General features: G+C 34.9%; 1 protein-coding gene across 1 annotated transcript in view; it reads left to right on the forward strand.

Annotated features, from left to right (window-relative positions):
- CNTN5 (contactin 5) overlaps positions 1 to 22,533 on the forward strand; it is a 1,403,535-nt gene that overhangs the window by 1,093,988 nt on the left and 287,014 nt on the right. Inside the window, exons 10-11 of the mRNA XM_057553585.1 lie at positions 15,176 to 15,357; positions 20,488 to 20,624. Of these exons, the coding sequence (XP_057409568.1) occupies positions 15,176 to 15,357; positions 20,488 to 20,624 (319 nt within the window). The remainder of the gene's footprint in view (positions 1 to 15,175; positions 15,358 to 20,487; positions 20,625 to 22,533) is intronic.

Genomic DNA, 22,533 nt, shown 5'->3' on the forward strand with positions numbered 1-22,533 from the left:
GCTGGGCATTTAGGTTGCTTCCATGACCTGGCTATTGTAAATAGTGCTGCAGTGAACATTGGGGTGCATGTGTCTTTTTGAATTATGGTTTTCTCTGGGTATATGCCCAGTAGTGGGATTGCTGGATCATAATTCTATTTTTAGTTTTTTAAAGAGCCTCCATACTGTTCTCCATAGTGGCTGTATCAATTTACATTCCCACCAACAGTACAAGAGGGTTCCCTTTTCTCCACACCCTCTCCAGCATTTGTTGTTTGTAGATTTTCTGATGATGCCCATTCTAACTGGTGTGAGGTGATACCTCATTGTAGTTTTGATTTGCATTTCTCTAATTATTAGTGATGTTGAGCAGCTTTTCATGTGCTTCTTGGCCATGTGTATGTCTTCTTTGGAGAAATGTCTATTTAGGTCTTCTGCCCATTTTTGGATTGGGTTGTTTGTTTCTTTAATATTTAGCTGCATTTCTAAAAGTCTTATATGTTATGGTATAATGTTATAATTCATAATTCTCGTTATTACTTTAAAATGTATATCTCAGAAATAACTCAATTTCCTTGTCAATTGCATTATTATGAACTTTCATCAAATCTTTAACCGTGGTCATTTTTAAGTCTTTTGTCATTTACAGACAGTTCTGGGTGTACTGTGATGCTTTTGCAAATATGTTCCTATAAAAGGGTTTCATCTTCAAGAAATTCATGGAAAAGACTCTGACAAGTACAGGTTTCTGGTAACTGACTGTACTGCTGAACTGAATGAATAAGCATTTTCAGAACTCTAATGAAAAACTGATGAACTCATAAAAGTGCTAACAAAAGATCAAGATGAAAAAAAAATTAATTACATGGGACTGAGTGAACTGATGAGGATGAGTATAATTTTTGTGACTTTCTGTCTGAATTAAAAAAAAAAAATCCCACAAGGACTCAGAGGCAGAGAATATACACATCAATTTTCACGGCAAAGTAAAGGAGCTGTGTCAGTGGAGGATTACTGGACTGAATGTCAATATTATGACATAGTATGAGTGTGTTTCATGTTTAGTAATTGCAATCATTGTTGCTTTTGTTGTGGTCATCCATGTACAATGCTTGGTGTCAGTCTATTTATCTCTTGTAAAAATAAAATACAGTGTGTGTGTGTGGAAAAAAAAATACGTGAGAAACCATAAACAAGACAAAAAGACAACCCTCAGAATGGGAGAAAATATTTGCAAAGGAGTCAACGGGCATGTGCCTTTTTGAATTACGGATTTCTCTTGGTATATGCCCAGTAGTGGGATTGCTGGATCATATGGTAATTCTATTTTTAGTTTTTTAAGGAACCTCCATATTGTTCTCCATAGTGGCTCTATCAGTTTACATTCCCACCAACAGTGCAAGAGGGTTCCCTTTTCTCCACATCCTCTCCAGCATTTTTTGTTTGTAGATTTTCTGATGATGCCCATTCTAACTGGTGTGAGGTGATACCTCATTGTAGTTTTCATTTGCATTTCTCTAATAATTAGTGATGTTGAGCATCTTTTCATGTGCTTCTTGGCCATCTGTATGTCTTCTTTGGAGAAATGTCTATTTAGGTCTTCTGCCCATTTTTGGATTGGGTTGTTTGTTTCTTTAATATTGAGCTGCATGAGCTGTTTATATATTTTGGAGATTAATCCTTTGTCCGTTGATTCGTTTGCAAATATTCTCTCCCATTCTGAGGGTTGTCTGTTCGTCTTCTTTATGGTTTCCTTTGCTGTGCAAAAGCTTTTAAGTTTCATTAGGTCCCATTTGTTTATTTTTGTTTTTATTTCCATTACTCTAGGAGATGGATCAAAAAAGATCTTGCTGTGATTTATATCAAAGAGTGTTCTTCCTATGTTTTCCTCTAAGAGTTTTAGAGTGTCCAGTCTTACATTTAGGTCTCGAATCCATTTTGAGTTTATTTTTGTGTATGGTGTTAGGGAGTATTCTAATTTCATTCTTTTACATGTAGCTGTCCAGTTTTCCCAGCACCACTTATTGAAGAGACTGTCTTTTCTCCATTGTATATCTTTGCCTCCTTTGTCATAGATTAGTTGACCATAGGTGTGTGGGTTTATCTCTGGGCTTTCTATCTTGTTCCACTGATCTATGTTTCTGTTTTTGTGCCACTACCATATTGTCTTGATTACTGTAGCTTTGTAGTATAGTCTGAAGTCAGGGAGTCTGATTCCTCCAGCTCCGTTTTTTTCCCTCAAGACTGCTTTGGCTATTCGGGGTCTTTTGTGTCTCCATACAAATTTTAAGATGATTTGTTCTAGTTCCGTAAAAAATGCCATTGGCAATTTGATAGGGATTGTATTGAATCTGTAGATTGCTTTGGGTAGTATAGTCATTTTCACAATATTGATTCTTCCCATCCAAGAACATGATATACCTCTCCATCTGTTGATATCGTCTTTAATTTCTTTCATCAGTGCCTTATAGTTTTCTGCATACAGGTCTTTTGTCTCCCTAGGTAGGTTTATTCCTAGGTATATTATTCTTTATGTTGCAATGGTAAATGGGAGTGTTTCCATAATTTATCTTTCAGATTTTTCATCATTAGTGTATAGGAATGCAAGAGATTTCTGTGCATTAATTTTGTATCCTGCAACTTTACCAAATTCATTGATCAGCTCTGGTAGTTTTCTGGTGGCATTTATAGGATTCTCTATGTATAGTATCATGTCATCTGCAAACAGTGACAGTTTTACTTCTTCTTTTCCAATTTGTATTCCTTTTATTTCTTTTTCTTCTCTGATTGCCATGGCCAGGACTTCCAAAACTATGTTGAATAATAGTGGCAAGAGTGGACATCCTTGTCTTGTTCCTGATCTTAGAGGAAATGCTTTCAGTTTTTCACCATTGAGAATGATGTTTGCTGTGGGTTTATCGTTTATGGCCTTTATTATGTTGAGGTAGGTTCCCTCTATGCCCATTTTCTGGAGAGTTTTTATCATAAATGGATGTTGAATTTTGTCAAAAGCTTTTTCTGCATCTATTGAGATGATCATATGGTTTTTATTCTTCAATTTGTTAATATGGTGTATCACACTGATTGATTTGCGTATATTGAAGAATCCTTGTTCCCTGGGATAAATCCCACTTGATCATGGTGTATGATCCTTTTAATGTGTTGTTGGATTCTGTTTGCTAGTATTTTGTTGAGGATTTTGCATCTATATTCATCAGTGATGTTGGTCTGTAATTTTCTTTTTTTGTAGTATCTTTGCCTGGTTTTGGTATCAGGATGATGGTGGCCTCTTAGAATGAGGTTGGGAGTGTTCCTTCCTCTGCAATTTTTTGGAAAAGTTTGACAAGGATGGGTGTTAGCTCTTCTCTAAATGTTTGATAGAATTCACCTGTGAGGCCATCTGGTCCTGGACTTTTATTTGTTGGAACATTTTTAATCACAGTTTCAATTTCGTTACTTCTGATTGGTCTGTTCATATTTTCTCTTTCTTCCTGGTTCAGTCTTGGAAGGTTATACCTTTCTAAGAATTTGCCCATTTCTTCCAGGTTGTCCATTTTATTGGCATAGAGTTGCTTGTAGTAGTCTCTTAGGATGCTTTGTATTTCTGCAGTGTCTGTTGTAACTTCTCTTATTTCATTTCTAATTTTATTGATTTGAGTCCTTTCCCTCTTTTTCTTGCAGAGTCTGGCTAATGGTTTATCAATTTTGTTTATCTTCTGAAAGAACCAGCTTTTAGTTTTATTGACCTTTGCTATTGTTTTCTTTGTTTCTATTTCATTTGTTTCTGTCCTGATCTTTATGATTTCCTTCCTTCTGCTAACTTTGGGGTTTTTTTGTTCTTCTTTCTCTAGTTCCTTTAGGTGTAACGTTAGATTGTTTATTTGATATGTTTCTTGTTTCTTGAGGTAGGCTTGTATAGCTATAAACTTCCCTCTTAGAACTGCTTTTGCTGCATCCCATAGGTCTTGGATCATCGTGTTTTCATTGTCATTTGTCTCTAGGTATTTTTTGATTTCCTCTTTGATTTCTTCAGTGATCTTTTGCTTATTTAGTAACGTATTGTTTAGCCTCTATGTGTTTGTATTTTTTGACCCATAATTCATTTCTAATCTCATAGCGCTGTGGTCAGATAAGATGCTTGATATGATTTCAATTTTCTTAAATGTACTGAGGCTTGATTTGTGACCCAAGATGTTATCTATCCTGGAGAATGTTCCATGTGCACTTGAGAAGAATGTATAATCTGCTGTTTTTGGATGGAATGTCCTATAAATAGCAATTAAGTCTATCTGGTCTATTGTGTCATTTAAAGCTTCTGTTTCCTTATTTATTTTCATTTTGGATGATCTGTCCATTGGTGTAAGCGAGGGGTTAAAGTCCCAGACCATTATTATGTTACTGCCGATTTCCTCTTTTATAGCTGTTAGCAGTTGCCTTATGTATTGAGGTGCTCCTATGTTGGGTGCATATATATTTATAATTGTTATATCTTCTTCTTGGATTGATCCCTTGATCATTATGTAGTGCCCTTCCTTGTCTCTTGTAATATTCTTTATTTTGAAGTCTATTTTATCTGATATGAGTATTGCTACTCCAGCTTTCTTTTGATTTCCATTTGCATGGAATATCTTTTTCCATCCCCTCACTTTCAGTCTGAATGTGTCCCTAGGCCTGAAGTGGGTCTCTTGTAGACAGCATATATATGGGTCTTGTTTTTGTGTCTATTCAACAAGCCTGTGTCTTTTGGTTGGAGCATTTAATCCATTCACATTTAAGGTAATTATCGATATGTATGTTCCTATTACCATTTTCTTAATTGTTTTGGGTTTGTTTTTGTAGGTCCTTTTCTTCTCTTGTGTTTCCCACTTAGAGAAGTTCCTTTAGCATCTGTTGTAGAGCTGGCTTGGTGGTGCTGAATTTCTTAGCTTTTGCTTGTCTGTAAAGCTTTTGATATCTCCATCGAATCTGAATGAGATCCTTGCTGGTAGAGTAATCTTAGTTGTAGTTTCTTCCCTTTCATCGTTTTATGTGTATCATGCCACTCCCTTCTGGCTTGTACAGTTTTTGCTGAGAAATCAGCTGTTAACCTTATGGGAGTTCTCTTGTATGTCATTTGTTGTTTTCCCCTTGCTGCTTTTAATAATTTTTCTTTGGCTTTAATTTTTGCCAATTTGATTACTATGTGCCTCGGCGTGGTTCTCCTTGGGTTTATCCTGTATCGGACTCTCTGTGCTTCCTGGACTTGGGTGGCTATTTCCTTTCTCATGTTAGGGAAGTTTTTGACTATAATCTCTTCAAATATTTTCTCTGATCCTTTCCTTCTCTCTTCTCCTTCTAGGACCACTACAATGTGAATGTTGTTGCATTTAATGTTGTCCCAGAGGTCTCTTAGGATGTCTTCATTTCTTTTCCTTCTTTTTTCTTTATTCTGTTCTGCAGCAGTGAATTCCACCATTCTGTCTTCCAGGTCAGTTATCTTTTCTTCTGCCTCCGTTATTTTGCTATTGATTCCTTCTAGTGTTGTTTTCATTTCAGTTATTGTATTGTTCATCTCTGTTTGTTTACTCTTTAATTTTTCTAGGTCTTTGTTAAACATTTCTTGCATCTTCTCGATCTTTGCCTCCATTCTTTTTCCAGGGTCCTGGATCATCTTTACTATCATTATTCTGAAATCTTTTTCTGGAAGGTTGCCTATCTCCACTTCATTTAGTTTTTTTTCTGGGGTTTTATCTTGTTCCTTCATCTGGTATATAGCCCTCTGCCTTTTCATCTTGTCTATCTTTCTGTGAATGTGGTTTTAGTTCCACAGGCTGCAGCATTGTAGTTCTTCTTGCTTCCGTTCACCAATAAAGTGTTTTTAAATTAAAGTATGTACATTGTTTTTTTAGATGCATGTTCTTTCACACTTAATAAACTACAGTATACTGCAAACATAACTTTTATATGCATTGGGGAACCAAAAAATTTTCATGACTGCCTTTATTGCAATATTTGTTTTATTGTGGTAGTCTGGAATTGAACCCACAATATCTTTGAAGTATGGCTGTAATTATCTTGAGATTCATATAAGTTGTTAGATGTGTAAATAATTCATTCATTTATATTGCTAAGTAGTATTCCATTTAATGACAATACCATAATGTGTTCATATATTCACCCATTGATGGACATTTTGGTTGCTTCCAAGTTTTAACTGTTGCCAATAAAATTTCTATAAACATTTGTTTACAAGTCTTTGTATGTACATAAGACTTTATTTTTCTGTAAATAACACGTTAAATATTTCCTCTTGTTTTTTGAACATATGTAATGTAGTTGCAATAGCTGTTTTAATGTTCTTGTCTATTAGTTCTATCATATGTGTCTTTTTTGCATGTCAGTTTCAGTTGATTGATCTATTTTTCCTCCTCATTATGAGTTATATTTTCCTGATTCTTTGCGCACCTGGCAGTTTTTCATTTGATGTCAGATATTTGAATTTTACATTGTTGGATGTTGGGTGTTTTTGTATTCTTAACCTTTGTTAAGTTTTTATCATAAATGAGTGTTGAATTTTGTTAAAAGCTTTTTCTGCATCTATTGAGATGATCATATGGTTTTTCTTCTTCAATTTGTTAATATGGTGTATCACATTGATTGATTTGCGTATATTGAAGAATCCTTGCATCCGTGGGATAAATCTCACTTGATCGTGGTGTATGATGCGTTTAATGTGTTGTTGGATTCTGTTTGCTAGTATTTTGTTGAGGATTTTTGCATCTATATTCATCAGTGATGTTGGTCTGTAATTTTCTTTTTTTGTAGTATGTTTGTCTGGTTTTGGTATCACGGTGATGGTGGCCTCATAGAATGAGTTCGGGAGTGTTCCTTCCTCTGCAGTTTTTTGGAAGAGTTTGAGAAGGATGGGTGTTAGCTCTTCTGTAAATGTTTGATAGAATTCACCTGTGAAGCCATCTGGTCCTGGACTTTTGTTTGTTGGAAGATTTTTAATCACAATTTCAATTTCATTACGTGTGATTGGTCTGTTCATATTTTCTGCTTCTTCCTGCTTCAGTCTTGGAAGGTTATACCTTTCTAAGGATTTATCCATTTCTTCCAGGTTGTCCATTTTATTGGCATAGAGTTGCTTATAGTAGCCTCTTAGGATGCTTTGTATTTCTGCGGTGTCTGTTGTAACTTCTCCTTTTTCATTTCTAATTTTATTGATTTGAGTCCTCTCCCTCTTTTTCTTGATGAGTCTGGCTAATGGCTTATCAATTTTGTTTATCTTCGCAAAGAACCAGCTTTTAGTTTTATTGATCTTTGCTATTGTTTTGTTTGTTTCTATTTCATTTATTTCTGCTGTGACCTTTATGATTTCTTTCCTTCTGCTAACTTTGGGTTTTATTTGTTCTTCTTTCTCTAGTTCCTTTAGGTGTAAGGTTAGATTGTTTACTTGAGATTTTTCTTGTTTCTTTAGGTTGCCTTGTATAGCTATAAACTTCCTTCTTAGAACTGCTTTTGCTGCATCCCATAGGTTTTGGATCATCGTGTTTTCATTGTCATTTGTCTCTAGGTATTTTTTGATTTCCTCTTTGATTTCTTAACTGATCACTTGCTTATTTAGTAACGTATTGTTTAGCCTCCATGTGTTTTTGCTTTTCACGTTTTTTTCCCTGTAATTTATTTATAATCTCATAGCATTGTGGTCAGAAAAGTTGCTTGATATGATTTCAATTTTGTTAAATTTACTGAGTCTTGATTTGTGACCCAAGATGTGATCTATCCTGGAGAATGTTCCATGTGCACTTGAGAAAAAAGTGTAATCTGCTGTTTTTGGATGGAATGTCCTATAAATATCAATCAAATCTGTCTGGTCTATTGTGTCATTTAAAGCTTCTGTTTCCTTATTTATTTTCATTTTGGATGATCTGTCCATTGGTGTAAGTGAGGTGTTAAAGTCCCCCACTATTATTGTGTTACTGTCGATTTCCTCTTTTATAGCTGTTAGCAGTTGCCTTATGTATTGAGGTGCTCCTATGTTGGGTGCATATATATTTATAATTGTTATATCTTCTTCTTGGATTGATCCCTCATTATTTAGTGTCCTTCTTTGTCTCTTGCAACATTCTTTATTTTAAAGTCTATTTTATCTGATATGAATATAGCTACTCTAGCATTCTTTTGATTTCCATTTGCATGGAATATCTTTTTCCATCCCCTCACTTTCAGTCTGTATGTGTCCCTAGGTCTGAAGTAGGTCTCTTTTAGACAGCATATATATGGGTCTTATTTTTGTTTCCATTCAGCAAGCCTGTGTCTTTTGGTTGGAGCATTTAATCCATTCACATTTAAGGTAATTATCGATATGTATGTTCCTATGACCATTTTCTTAATTGTTTCGGGTTTGTTTTTGTCGGTCCTTTTCTTCTCTTGTGTTTCCCACTTAGAGAAGTTCCTTTATCATTTGTTGTAGAGCTGGTGTGGTGGTGCTGAATTCTCTTAGCTTTTGCTTGTCTGTAAAGCTTTTGATTTCTCCATCAAAACTAAATGAGATCCTTGCGGGGTAGAGTAATCTTGGTTGTAGATTCTTCCCTTTCATCACTTTAAGTATATCATGCCACTCCCTTCTGGCTTGTAGAGTTTCTGCTGAGACATCAGCTGTTAACCTTATGGGAGTTCCCTTGTATGTTATTTGTCGTTTTTCCCTTGCTGCTTTCAATAATTTTTCTTTGTCTTTAATTTTTGCCAATTTGATTAATATGTGTCTTGGCATGTTTCTCCTTGGGTTTATCCTGTATGGGACTCTCTGCGCTTCCTGGACTTTGGTGGCTATTTCCTTTCCCATGTTCAGGAAGTTTTCGACTATAATCTCTTCAAATATTTTCTCTGGTCCTTTCTCTCTCTCTTCTCCTTCTGGGACCCCTATAATACGAATGTTGTTTCATTTAATGTTGTCCCAGAGGTCTCTTAGGCTGTCTTCATTTCTTTTCATTCTTTTTTCTTTAGTCTGTTCCACAGCAGTTGAATTCCACCATTCTGTCTTCCAGGTCACTTATGGTTCTTCTGCCTCAATTATTCTGCTATTGATTCCTTCTAGTGTAGTTTTCATTTCAGTTATTGTATTTTTCATCTCTGTTTGTTTGTTCTTTAATTCTTCTAGGTCTTTGTTAAACATTTCTTGCATCTTCTCGATCTTTGCCTCCTTTCGTATTCCAAGGTCTTGGATCATCTTCACTATCATTATTCTGAATTCTTTTTCTGGAAGGTTGCCTATCTCCACTTCATTTAATTTTTTTTCTGGGGTTTTATCTTGTTCCTTCATCTGGTATATAGCCCTCTGCCTTTTCATCTTGCGTATGTTTCTGTGAATGTGGTTTTTGTTCCACAGGCTGCAGGATTGTAGTTTTTCTTGCTTCTGCTGGCTGCGCTCTGGTGTTTGAGGCTATGTAAGAGACTTGATGGGAGGCTCTGGTGGTGGGTAGAGCTGACTGTTGCTGTGGTGTTCAGAGCTCAGTAAAACTTTAATCCACTTGACTGTTGATGGGTGGGGCTGTGTTTCCTCCCTGTTGGTTGTTTTGCCTGAGGCAACCCAACGCTGGAGCCTACCTGGGCTCTTTGGTGGGGCTAATGACAGACTCTGGGAGGGCTCATGCCAAGGAGTACTTCCCAGAACTTCTGCTGCCTGTGTCCTTGTCCCCATGGTGAAACAAAGCCACCCACTGCCTCTGCAGGAGACCTTCCAACACTAGCAGGTAGGTCTGGTTCATTGTCCCCCAGGTTCACTGTTCCTTCCCCTGGGTCCCAATGTGCACACCATTCCGTGTCCGCCCTCCAAGAGTGGGGTCTCTGTTTCCCCCAGTCCTGTCGGAGTCCTGCAATCAATTCCGATTAGGCTTCAAAGTCTGATTCTCTATGAATTCCTCCTCCTGTTGCCAGACCCCCAGGTTGGGAAGCCTGATGTGGGGCTCAGAACCTTCACTCCAGTGGGTAGTCTTCTGTGGTATAAGTGTTCGCCAGTCTGTGAGTCACCCACCCAGCAGTTACGGGATTTGATTTTACTCTGATTGTGCCCTTCCTACCGTCTCATTGTGGCTTCTCCTTTGTCTTTGGATGTGGAGTATCATTTTTGGTGAGTTCCAGTGTCTTCCTGTTGATGATTGTCCAGGAGCTAGTTGTGATTCTGGTGTTCTCACAAGAGGGAGTGAGAGCACGTCCTTCTACTCTGCCATCTTGGTTAATCTCTCCCAGAATGAGAGAGTTCTTAATTAGACACTGATATTACTCTGTAAGAAATTACCTTGTCTGTCCTCCAGGGTATCTTGATTTCCCTCTCGGACATTTTTCTTTTTTGTTTTATTTCATGGCCCCAGTTGAAATGTGTATTGAGGAGTGTTCCCTTCTTGGGGGCTGTACAGATTTTGTAGCTCAAATTCCTATTGATCTATATTTGGAAGCTTAAAATTTGTTTTAAGGCTCAAATGCTCAAAGAATTGTTGCTGTTTTAAACTGAGACACTTGGTTTCTTTGGCAATGTAGTCATCTCAAAATGTAATTGGCTTCTGACTTGTTTGCTTCCATTCAATTCCATGTACTGATAACTTCATTGAAAATTATTCAATAAATAATACTTGAAATAAACAATTAACAAAAACTATCTAAAAGCTAATTTTAAAACTTTTATCAAAAATAAAATACAGTTTTTTTTCCAAAGGACATATAACTTTCACAATAATTCATTCTATATTTAGCTACAAAGATTAATTTAACAAGTTCCAAAAAGCAGAAACTACAAGTCACTATTTCTACATGTCAAAATATATGGCATGTGGTTACCTCTGATATCAGAGGTAAAATCAGTCATACTTTTATTATTAACCGTAAAAAATAACTATATTGCACCTCCAGTTAAAAAATTAGTGTACAATAATAAATGTGCTAATCAAGAAACAGGAATAAGGAAATAAAAAATAGAAACTCTAAAACACACACCAAAAATTAAAAATTCAAAAAAATTTTTTAAAGACCAGTAAAAGAGACAAACCTTTGACAAAACTAATCATTGTCACTAACATTTATTGGGTACTCACTACTTACAATGTATTTTGCTAAGCAGTTTATAAGAACTTAGCTCACTTAATGCTCAAAGTCATGTTATGAGACTCATTCATTCATTTACTTCATAAACATTTATTAAGTACCAATTATGTGTCCAGCACTCTATGAGACACTGTGGACATACTGCTGGACAAGAGAAATGATGTCTCTGCCTTCAAGATATTTGCATTCTGAAGGAACAAATAAATACCCTCATTTTACAGTTGGGGAAACCAGATCATAGAACTTAGATAACCTTCTTAAGGTTACATAGCATCTTTGTGTTTGAATTTTATTGTATCCCCTGGTATATCATGCCCCTAACCAACACAGAATGCTAAAAAGGGGAGGGGGAGATTGAGAAAGCACATACTCATACCATTAAAATTGTAAAGAAGATACAAATATTATCACCATATTATTGCAAACATTTTTTTTCACCTACTTGCTCTGTGCCAGGTAGTAATTTAAATCATTAAATGTTTATAATTACCCGCTGAACTACGTGTTATTATTTCTACCATATTTTACACTTGGGGTAACTGAAGAAATGAAATGAGATATTAAAAAACTTGTAGTTGCATGCAAATCAATACTACAATGAAGTATCACCTCACACTGGTCAGAATGGCCATTATCAAAAAAGCTAGAAACAATAAATGCTAGAAAGGGAATGGTGAAAAGGGATCCCTCCTACACTGTTGGTGGGAATGTAAATTGATACAACCACGATGGAAAACAGTATGGAGGTTCCTTAAAAAACTAAAAATAGAACTACCATATGACCCAGAAATCCCACTACTTGCCATATACCCTGAGAAAACTATAATTTAAAAAGAGGTATGCACCACAATGTTCATTGCAGCACTATTTACAATAGCCAGGACATGGAACCAAACTAAATGTCCATCAACAGATGAATGGATAAAGAAGATGTGGCACATATATACAATGGAATATTACTCAGCCATAAAAAGAAACAAAACTGAGTAATTTGTAGTGATGTGGATGGACCTAGAGTCTGTCATACAGAGTGAAGTAAGTCAGAAAGAGAAAAACAAATACTGTGTGCTAACACATATATATGGAATCTAAATTAAAAAAAAAGAAAAAATGGTACTGATGAACCTAGTTCCAGGACAGGAATAAAGAGGTAGACATAGAGAATGGGCTTGATGGCATGGGGTGGGAGGGTGAAGCTGGGATGAAGTGAGAGTAGCATCGACATATAAACACTACGGAATGTAAAATAGTTAGCTACTGGGAAGCAGCAGCATAGCACAGGGAGATCGTCTCGGTGCTTTGCCATGACCTAGGGGGTGGGATGCGGAGGATGGGAGGGAGGCTCAATGGGGAGGGATATGGGGACATGTGTATGCATATGGCTGATTTGCTTTGTTGTGCAACAAAAACTAACACAGCATTGTGAAGCAATTATACTCCAATAAAGATCTATTAAAAAAAAAAAAAAAACTTGTAGTTGCAGAGCTATTTTTATCCTGGGAAGTCTGGATGTAGAATACAGGCTTAACTACTACTAAAAGGTGTGACCACTCATGATGGAAGAATTTTTTAAACCTTTAAACAATTAGCATTTATACAACTCACTGCTAAAACATTGAAATTATGGATGAAATGCTTGATTTTCTAGGGAAACATGAATTGCCAAAGTTGACACAAGCAAAAATTTATATACAAATAATTAAAGAAAACATGGAAGAAATTGAAAACACTTTCGAAAAACTAACTCTACTGATGGTGGCAGGTGCAGGTGGATTTTTGTGAGAGTCCTATCAGTGTTCTAAGGAACATATAATTTCTCTACTATTTAAGCTATCAGAATAAGAGATAGGAATATTCTGGCATGTTTACCAAGCTATCACCCATCACTATGATACCAAATCTGTCAATGCTAGCTTGTAAACAAAGCAATCACCAGCTCACTAACAAATATGCACACATGCAAACCAACAATCCTAATGAGTACAATCTCACCTTTGAATATAGATGCAAAAATCTTAAATTTAAAAATATATCAAATCCATTCTTGTGCACATTAAAATAATGATATATCAGGCCAATGTAAGGGTTATTTGAAAATGCAAGGTTCAGTTTTCCTGGATATTGAAACAAAAATTGTCAACTCTAGTACAGCAATTTCAATTCTATATTTTATTCCTAAGAAACAAGTAAGAAAAGTGTTAAAAAATAAACAGGGCATTTATCATAACATTGTTTATAATAGTGAACATTGCTATTCCACCAGTCAGGAAAATTAGTGGAAAATATCCTACATTTAGCAATTATAATCCATCGTAAAATGTTACAAGACATCCAAGTAGTATACACAAAGCACTTTGACGTTTAAAAGAAAAAAATTCGCAGCCGACTACACAAATAAGGAAAGGCTTTACTGAATATGAGGCATTTAGAATGGGTCTCAAAGAATTAATAGCATTTTGACAGATATGACTGGAAACACACAAAGTTGTGTTTCTGGGCCAGGAGATATGGAAGGAAGTAGTGAGAAATCGAACTGAAAAAGCAGACTGGGTCCAGAGCATAAAGTACATTAAATATAGATAGTAATAAATAAATCAGTGGAACAGAACTGTGAAGCCCAAAACAGATTTAAGCATGTGAGAACCAATTATATAACAAAGGCAACATTCCAAAAATTGTCGGAAAAGGAGTTTTAAGGATGCTAAAATAATTAGTTGTATTTCCTATTTCACATCAAAAACATGAATATAGTCCAGATGGATTAAAGATCCAAATGCTTAAAAATAAGTTTTAAAAAATGCTACCAGAAACGCTGAAGGAAATATGGACATAAACTTGAGTTTACAGATAATTCTACAAGCAAACAAAAATTCAGAAGTCATGAAGGAAACTACAAATATGTTTGTTTCTCCCAAAAATATTTATAAAATTGTATCACAGATACCATCATAAACTATCAATACACTGAGAAAGAATTTTTCTGAGAAACAAAGTCATAATAGCCCTAATACACAAAGAACTCTAAGAAATTAAACAATGCAAACAGGCAAATAGAAAAGTGAAAGAAATAATTGAAAAATAACATAGTCAAACAATTCACAGAAAAGCAGATTCAAATCATTAATATAATTATGAAATGATGTTCAACTTTCTTAGAGTCCAGAAAAATTTTAACAGAATGCCACTTTTAACCTTTCAATGCTGACAAAAATTAAACAGATTGATCACATAATGTGGTGGCAAAGATATGGGAAAACAGTCTCATATATTACTTATAGGTGTGGAAACTGCTGCTATATTATTGGAAAACAATCTGGCAGTACTTATTAAAAAGAAAAATGTGCACGTCCTTTGATCTATCAATTCCACTTTTGTGAATGCTGTAGAAAATAAAAAGCCATGGTATATGATACATGTACAAGGTTGCTTATAGAAATATTATTTCTTAGTAGCAAAAAAAAAAAAAAAAAAGGAAAAATGTTGGGACTATGCTGAATGTCTATCTATAGGGGATGGTTGATTAAATTCTGATACATCCATACAAGGGAATAATATGCAGCTATTAGCCAGAATAAGTCAGGAGTTGGTCTTGGATTTGATATTTTATTAATAAAATAACTCATCATATGTGTTTATATATGCATCAACACGACAAGGTGGGGAATTACTTGATAACTGTATTTCTTTTTGCAGAAAGAAGATACTTGAAGGGGTGGGAGCAAAAAAAGTTCTTAATTCACTTTTCATGACTCTTTTGTTCAACTTTTCTAATAAGCATATATTATTTTGTAATTTATCCAAGTTACTTTTGCCATTTAAACAAATTTACAAAGTTACAAAAAATAAAGTATAATATATATATGAATATACATATATGTGTAAAATAGAGTCTCTGAATTGCTTTCCTGAAATACGAAAGAAAAGGAAACTATCCTCCTTGTAATTTACTTACCAGACGATCCACATGGAAAGTGAAGTATATCAACCAGCACATGGTCCTTAATTGTGATGACACTTTATTGCACTCAGCCTATTAAGTGCTTAAATTACCAGATAACAGAATCTGTGTTCCTAATAGTGGAAAGTGTATTAATGGTATTTTCCCTCCTTATTGTAGCCCAGTTCCAACAATCACATGGATGAAGGTTAATGGTTATATTCCTGGTAAAGCACGTCTGCGTAAATCTCAGGCAGTACTGGAAATACCCAATGTGCAGCTGGACGATGCAGGCATATATGAGTGTCGAGCTGAAAACTCACGTGGAAAAAATTCCTTTCGTGGACAATTACAAGTATACAGTAAGTGTTTTCAGCAAAAATGGATGATCTAGTCCCAAGAGTCAAACTGAAAATACAAACTAATTTGAACTAAATAGTGTTTGTTAGCTACATTAAAAAATGAGTAATAATTTATAATCATGTTTCTTTTACATGGCAAAGCATCAGGTAAAATTACCCTACACACAGAAATGCTTTAAAATAAAAAATGAATGGGGAATTATAAGGTTCTTTGTACAACATAAAGAATTGATAACCTCAAAAATGAGATATGTTCCCAGCACCAAAGCCATCTTCTAAGTTACAAATCTTGTAACCTTTATTAACTTATTCTTGCCCTTGGCTTGAATCAGAAGTCACAATTAATGCCCATGAACCAAATCCTACTTGTCTTTTTTTCTTGTAAGTAAAAATTTATTGGAACACAGCCTCACCCCTTTGTTTACATATTGCCTAGGTCAACTTTTGCATTGATAAGGCAGAATTAAGTCGTTGAGACTGAGATCAGCTGACTTGCAAAGCCTCAAATATTTGCTATCTCGTCCTTTACAGACAAACTTTGCTGCCCCTACTCTAAATTAATGCATCTGTATAATAAATAAACTTCACAGCCTACAAGTGTTTATATTGTCCAAAAATTTCAGAGACAAGTTATGTGTAAAATTGGGAAAATCTACTTCAAAAATATGTACAATCTCATCTTTAATTCTATGAATCACAAATTGTACTTTTCATATTTACTACTTTTCATATTTGCTTTTATAATGTACATTATACAAAAAGGGTAAGTGATAATATTATTTCTCAGATGAGGACACTAAAAAACAGAGGAAATCTATAATGCAGAGCACTGATACAAGCAAATACAGATGTTTCCAATATGAAATTAAACAAATTTCATATTCAACTGAATCTGCCAGCAGCTATAACTGTCACTGTATCTCAAGATCAGTTCTTCTAAAAAACTTAATGTTCTTCACAGGGACTTTAAAAAGTATTTTGAAACATTAATATCTGAATTCAATCAGTTTTCCTTTTCTTATTTGTAACAACTCCTTTAGAAATTCAGCACTCCAAACAACTTGACTATGCCATGCACATTTTGTTCATTCACTCATTGATTCAACTAATGTTTATTTAGTGGCTATTACTGCACTACATGCTAGTAATAGAGATTTGAAGGAGCTCTTGGTCCACTAGATCAGATGAAAAGCAAACCCCACATAAGGCAGAGCATGTTATCTGCTGTGACGAAAGCATATGCAAAGGATTATGGGAGCACAGGGTCCAATGCATTTTACTGGGATGATTCAGGAAAGCATTCCAGAGAATTTGTACCTTAAGGGCTATCCCACCCACCAGTGGTCTGGCAGCCAGCTGGGTCAGGACCCAGCCCCTACCATCAGCAGGCTGGCACCAGTCCCAGGACCCCCCAGGGCCACATAACCAGCTACCTCAAGACACAGTTCCACCAACCAGTGGGTCAGTGAGAGCCCTGTGTCACCAGACCATGAAGCCAGCCATGCTGGGACCCAGGCACTCACTCCAGCAGGCCAGCAGCCACTAAATGAGGTAGGGCCAGACAGCAAATGAGGCAGAAATAAATTAAATACAGGCTAAAATACAATTTTAAAAAAAATCAATGAAACTAAGAGCTGGTATTTTGAAAAGATAAACAAAGTTAATAGACCTTTAGCTAGACTCATCAAGAAAAAAAGGAGCCCATATAAATTAAATCAGAAATGAAAGAGAAGTTACAGCCAACACCACAGTAATACAAAGGATCATAAGAGATTACTATGAACAATTATATTCCAATAAAATGGACAATGTAGAAGAAACGGATAAATTTCTGGAAATGTACAATCTCCCAAGAATGAATCAGGAAGAAATAGAAAATATGAACAGACAAATTTCCAATAATGAAATTGAATCAATAATTAAAAAAATAAAAAAGAAAGCTTACAGAAAACAAAAGTCCAGTACCAGATGGCCTCACATGTGAAGTCTATCAAAAATTTAAAGAAGAGTTAACATCTATCCTTCTCAAACTATTCCAAAAATTTGCAGAGAAAGAAATGCTTCAAGGACAATATCACCCTGATACCAAAACCAGACAAAGATATCACACACACACACAAAATTTTAGGCTAATATCATTGATGAACATAGGTATACATATCTTCAACAAAAAATTAGCAAATTGAATTCAACAATACATTAAAAGGATCATACCCTATGATCCACTGGGACTTATCCCAGGGATGCAAGGATGGTTCAATATCCACAAATCAATCAATATGATATACCACCTTAACAAATTGAACAATAAAACTCAAATGATCATCTCAATAGAAAAAGCTTTTGACAAAATTCAACATGCATTTATGATGAAAACTCAACAAAGTGGGTATGGTGGGAACATACCTCAACATTATAAAGGCTATATATGACAATCCCACAGCTAACACCATACTCAATGTGGAAAGCTAAAAGTGTTTTCTGTCAGATCAGGAACAGGACAACGATGCCTACTCTTGTCATTTTAATTCAAAATAGTGTTGGAAGTCCTAGCCACAGCAATCAGACAAGAAAAAGAAATAAAAGAAATCCAAATTGGAAAAGAAGTAAAACTTTGCAAAAGACAGGACACTTTATAGATAAAATCCTAAAGACACCACTCCAAAACTATTACAACTCATCAATGAATTCAATAAAATTGCAAGATGCAAAATTAATATACAGAAATCTGTTGCATTTCTAAATAAAAACTAACTGCAAACTATCAGAAAGAAAAATTATGAAAACAATCCCATTTATCATCACATCAAAAAGAGTCAAATATCTAGGAATAAATCTAACTAAGGATGTAAAAGACCTATACTTGGAACATTATAAGACACTGATGAAAGAAATTGAACACAACACAAACAAATGGAAAAGTATAACATGCTCAAAGTTTGAAAGAATTAATATTGTTAAAATGGCCATACTACCCAAGGCAATCTACAGATTCAATGAAACTCCTATCAAAATATCAAAGGCGTATTTTACAGAACTAGAACAAATAATTCTAAAATTTTTATGAAAACACAAAAGACCCCGAATAGCAAAAACAATCTTGAGAAAGAAGAACCAAGCCGGCAGTATCACAATCCTTGATTTCAAACTATACTACAAAGCTCCAGTAATCAAAACACTACAGTACTGGCACAAAAACAGACACCTAGATCAATGGAACAGAATAGAGAGCCCAGAAGTGAACCCACATGTATATGGTCAATTAATCTATGACAAAGGAGGCAAGAATACAAAATGAGGAAAAGACATCCTCTTCAATAAAGGGTGTTGGAAAAATTGAACAGCCACATGAGTAAGAATCCAACTGGACTATTTTATCACACCATACACAAAAATAAACTCAAAATTAATTAAAGACGTAAATGTAAGACCTGAAACCATAAAACTCCTAGAAGAAAACATAGGCAGTATGATCTCTGACATAAGTCTTAGCAATATTTTTTTGGATCAGTCTCTTCAGGCAAGGGAAACAAAAGCAATTTTAAAAATGGAACTAAATTAAACTAAAAAGTCTTTGCACAGTAAAGGAAATTATCAAAAAAGCTGCCAACTGAATAGGATATTTGCAAATGATACATCTGAAAAGGAGTTATAAACCAAAATATACAAAGAACTCATACAACTCAACATCAAAAAGAAAAAAACAACCCAGTTAAAAAATGGGCAGAGGACCTGAATAGACATTTTTTCAAAGAAGATATGCATATGGCCAACAAACACATGAAAAATGTTCAACATCTCTAGCCATCGGGGAAATGCAAATCAAACCAACAATGAGCATCACCTCAGACCTGTCAGAATGGCTATTATCAAAAAACAACAAATAATTGTTGGTAAAAATGTGGAGAAAAGGGAACCCTCATGCACTGTTGGTGGGAATATAAATTGGTATAGCCACTATGGAAAACGGTATGGAAGTTACTCAAAAAATTAAAAAATAAAACTACCATATGATTCAACAATTCCACTCCTGGGTATTTATTCAAAGAAATGAAAACAATAATTTGAAAATAAACATGCACCCTTATGTTTATTGCAGCATTATTTACAATAGCCAAGATACGGAAGCAATCTAAGTACTCATTTATAGATTAATGGATAAAAATGATGTGAGATTATATATATATATATATATATATATATATATATATATATATATGATGGACTAATAGTCTAAAAAAAAAAAAGAATGAAATCTTGCCATCTGCAACAACAAGGGTAGACCTAGAGGGTATTATGCTAAGGGAAATAAGTCATAGAAAGACAAGTAGCATATGATTTCACTTATATGTGGAATCCAAAAAACAAAATAAATGAACAGACATAAAACAGAAACAGAGTCATAGGTACAGAGAACAAACAGGTGGTTGCCAGAGGGGAGAGGGGTGGAGGAATGAAAGAAATAGATGAGGGAGATTAAGAGGTACAAACTTAAAAAAAATATTTGACAATGGAGGAAAGACACTTTAACCATATCTTACAGATTTCATACAATTGCAATGTTATCTTTCTGATAAAGAAATTTTTCTCTGTTGTAATTTTGAAACCTTATATATTTACATATATATTTATAATGCACTAGAATGCTAGTAAATATAGAACAATTTTATATCAAATGAAATTTGAATTTACAAATTATTTTTCCAAGGCTATTCAGGTTCTATCAGAAAAGAAAAAGCAGAGCAGTTATTCAATAAACTGACATGTTTTCTTACTTCAATCCATGCTAAAGCTGCTTTAGTATTTGGAAGAAGTGATACTTCTAAGCCTTCTTACTAAACGTTCCAGTGCTCTCCATGGGGAGAGTCTAGCCACTTACTGTAAAGTGGGTAAAACAACAATATTTGCTTCACTTAGATTATCAGAACGTTATCATTGCTATATTTTTTTGCACAGGAAATAGAGTTCTGTGTGTAATGTAATGCTGTGTTTCTTCCAAACACCAATAGTTATGTTAATTGATAAAAAATGTTAATGCATAAGAATTTGTGAATATTCCATATGAATTTTGAGCTTGGTGAAGCATTTGAGAAATGAAATCACCCTTCTTTAATGCTTAAACTCTTACAGCATACCCACACTGGGTAGCAAAACTGAATGATACTCAGTTAGACAGCGGGAGCCCTCTCCGATGGGAATGTAAGGCAACTGGAAAACCCAGACCCACATACCGTTGGCTGAAGAATGGAGTACCCCTCTTGCTTCAGGTACTGTTGGTAACCTTAGCCTGTTCCAGTGTAATTTTAGAAGGATTTTACACAGGACAAGCTATCTTCCTTTAGTCTTATTGAAAGCCATTTCTTATGTATCCCTTATATTTGGAATGAGAAAAATAACATATATAATTAAAATTTTCTTTTTATTTTAATTGCCTCATTACTTCTTTGAGTAATATATCACTTCTTTAAATTTTATTCTATCCTATAAATTCATTCAAAAATATCAATGATTATCATAGACGTATTGCCATTTCCAGCAGACTTTTAGACATCATCTAGTTTATTGCTATCACTTTGCAGATGATGGAGTTATCTCCAAGAAGTAAAGTGACTTGCCCAAGATCATATATCTAGTAAGAGATGAGACAGGAAGAGAATCCTAGTCTTCTGTGTCCTAGGCAGTTTCTTCACAACATCCTGCTACACATTGACAAATTTATTTTTAGTAAATCTATTGCATGCTTTTATTTTATTTTTTATTTTTTAACATCTTTATTGGAGTATAATTGCTTTACAGTGGTGTGTTAGTTTCTGCTATATAACAAAGTGAATCAGCTATACATTTACATATATCCCCATATCTCCTCCTTCTTGCGTCTCCCTCCCACCCTCCCTATTCCACCCCTCTAGGTGGACACAAAACACTGAGATGATCTCCCTGTGCTATGCAGCTGCTTCCCACTAGCTATCTATTTTACATTTAGTAGTGTATATATTCCCATGCCACTCTCTCACTTCGTCCCAGCTTACCCTTCCCCCTCCCTGTATCCTCAAAACAACTTAATACCTACTGAATTTGAGAATAAATTGATTACTATTTAAAATAAGAATAATTGTTATAATTTCAGCTCTTTCCCTTGTTGTGGCCTTTCCAGGAAGGAGAGCAAAAAGGGAATAGTTCACTATTTATAGACAAAGGAGAGAGAAAGTCTGAAATTCCAAACACAGCTTCTGCCCAGGTCCTGCCATTACCAAAGGATCTCTTGTCTGACATTTGCCTCTTTGGGCTTTGGTTTGCTCTTTTGTAAAATGAAGAGATTGGATCAGATCATCCCCACAGTCCCATCCAGCTCCAATATTCCCTTATTCGAAAACCAGTTAGTCCAAAACAGAACATAGTTACACAAAAAGACAGACAGAAATAAAAAAGAACAGTAGAGCTGTTAAGGAAAACTGAGGGGAAGGGAGAGGGAATCCTGAGATACTCGTTCATTGCCTGTCTCTCTCTAATTCTCTTTGGGATATCAGATAAACCTTGAGATGGGATCTGTGCTAGTTATATTTTCAACTCCCACATCCAAGTAAAGTGAATTCCACTGGCAGATAGTAGTCTGTTAAGTGAATGGGTTAATTTTTAAAAGGATGTCAAATTTCTTGGCATCTTCGTTGATAGGTAATCAAAGCACTGCTCACTAAAATTAAAAGAATGATTTGCTTGACATTAAGGAGATAAGACACCTGGTTGCTTAACAGCATTTTAAATTTAAAATTTGCTTTTGAAATGTGTTCTTGGCCTCAGTTTACCTCAGTTTGCTCATGCTCAATCCTCTGTCTTCTGTACTGTTTCATCTGATCAGTTTGCATTTTCTGACCAATAGTTTTATACAGAATCCAGTTGCAGGGCAGTTTTTTTATTTGTGTTACTGTGTTGGGAAGTGAGAGAAAAGGCAAACTTCTGACCAGATTAATATAGTAAAGAGATTCTTGTGATGACCTGGCCTATATTTAACCTTGATCCCATGTATATACAGTCTCGATCCTTCTACCATTTGAATTCCTGCTTCTCCTTTGTAAAATGAATTCAAATAAAAGCAGTATCAGCTGATTGTATTTCATAAGCTTAACTAGTATACCAAACAAAAGCAGCTTACTTTAAAAACATAACCAAAAGTAAAAC

The sequence above is a fragment of the Balaenoptera acutorostrata genome, chromosome 9 (assembly GCF_949987535.1).
Source record: "Balaenoptera acutorostrata chromosome 9, mBalAcu1.1, whole genome shotgun sequence".
NCBI classification, from domain to species: Eukaryota; Metazoa; Chordata; class Mammalia; order Artiodactyla; family Balaenopteridae; genus Balaenoptera; species Balaenoptera acutorostrata.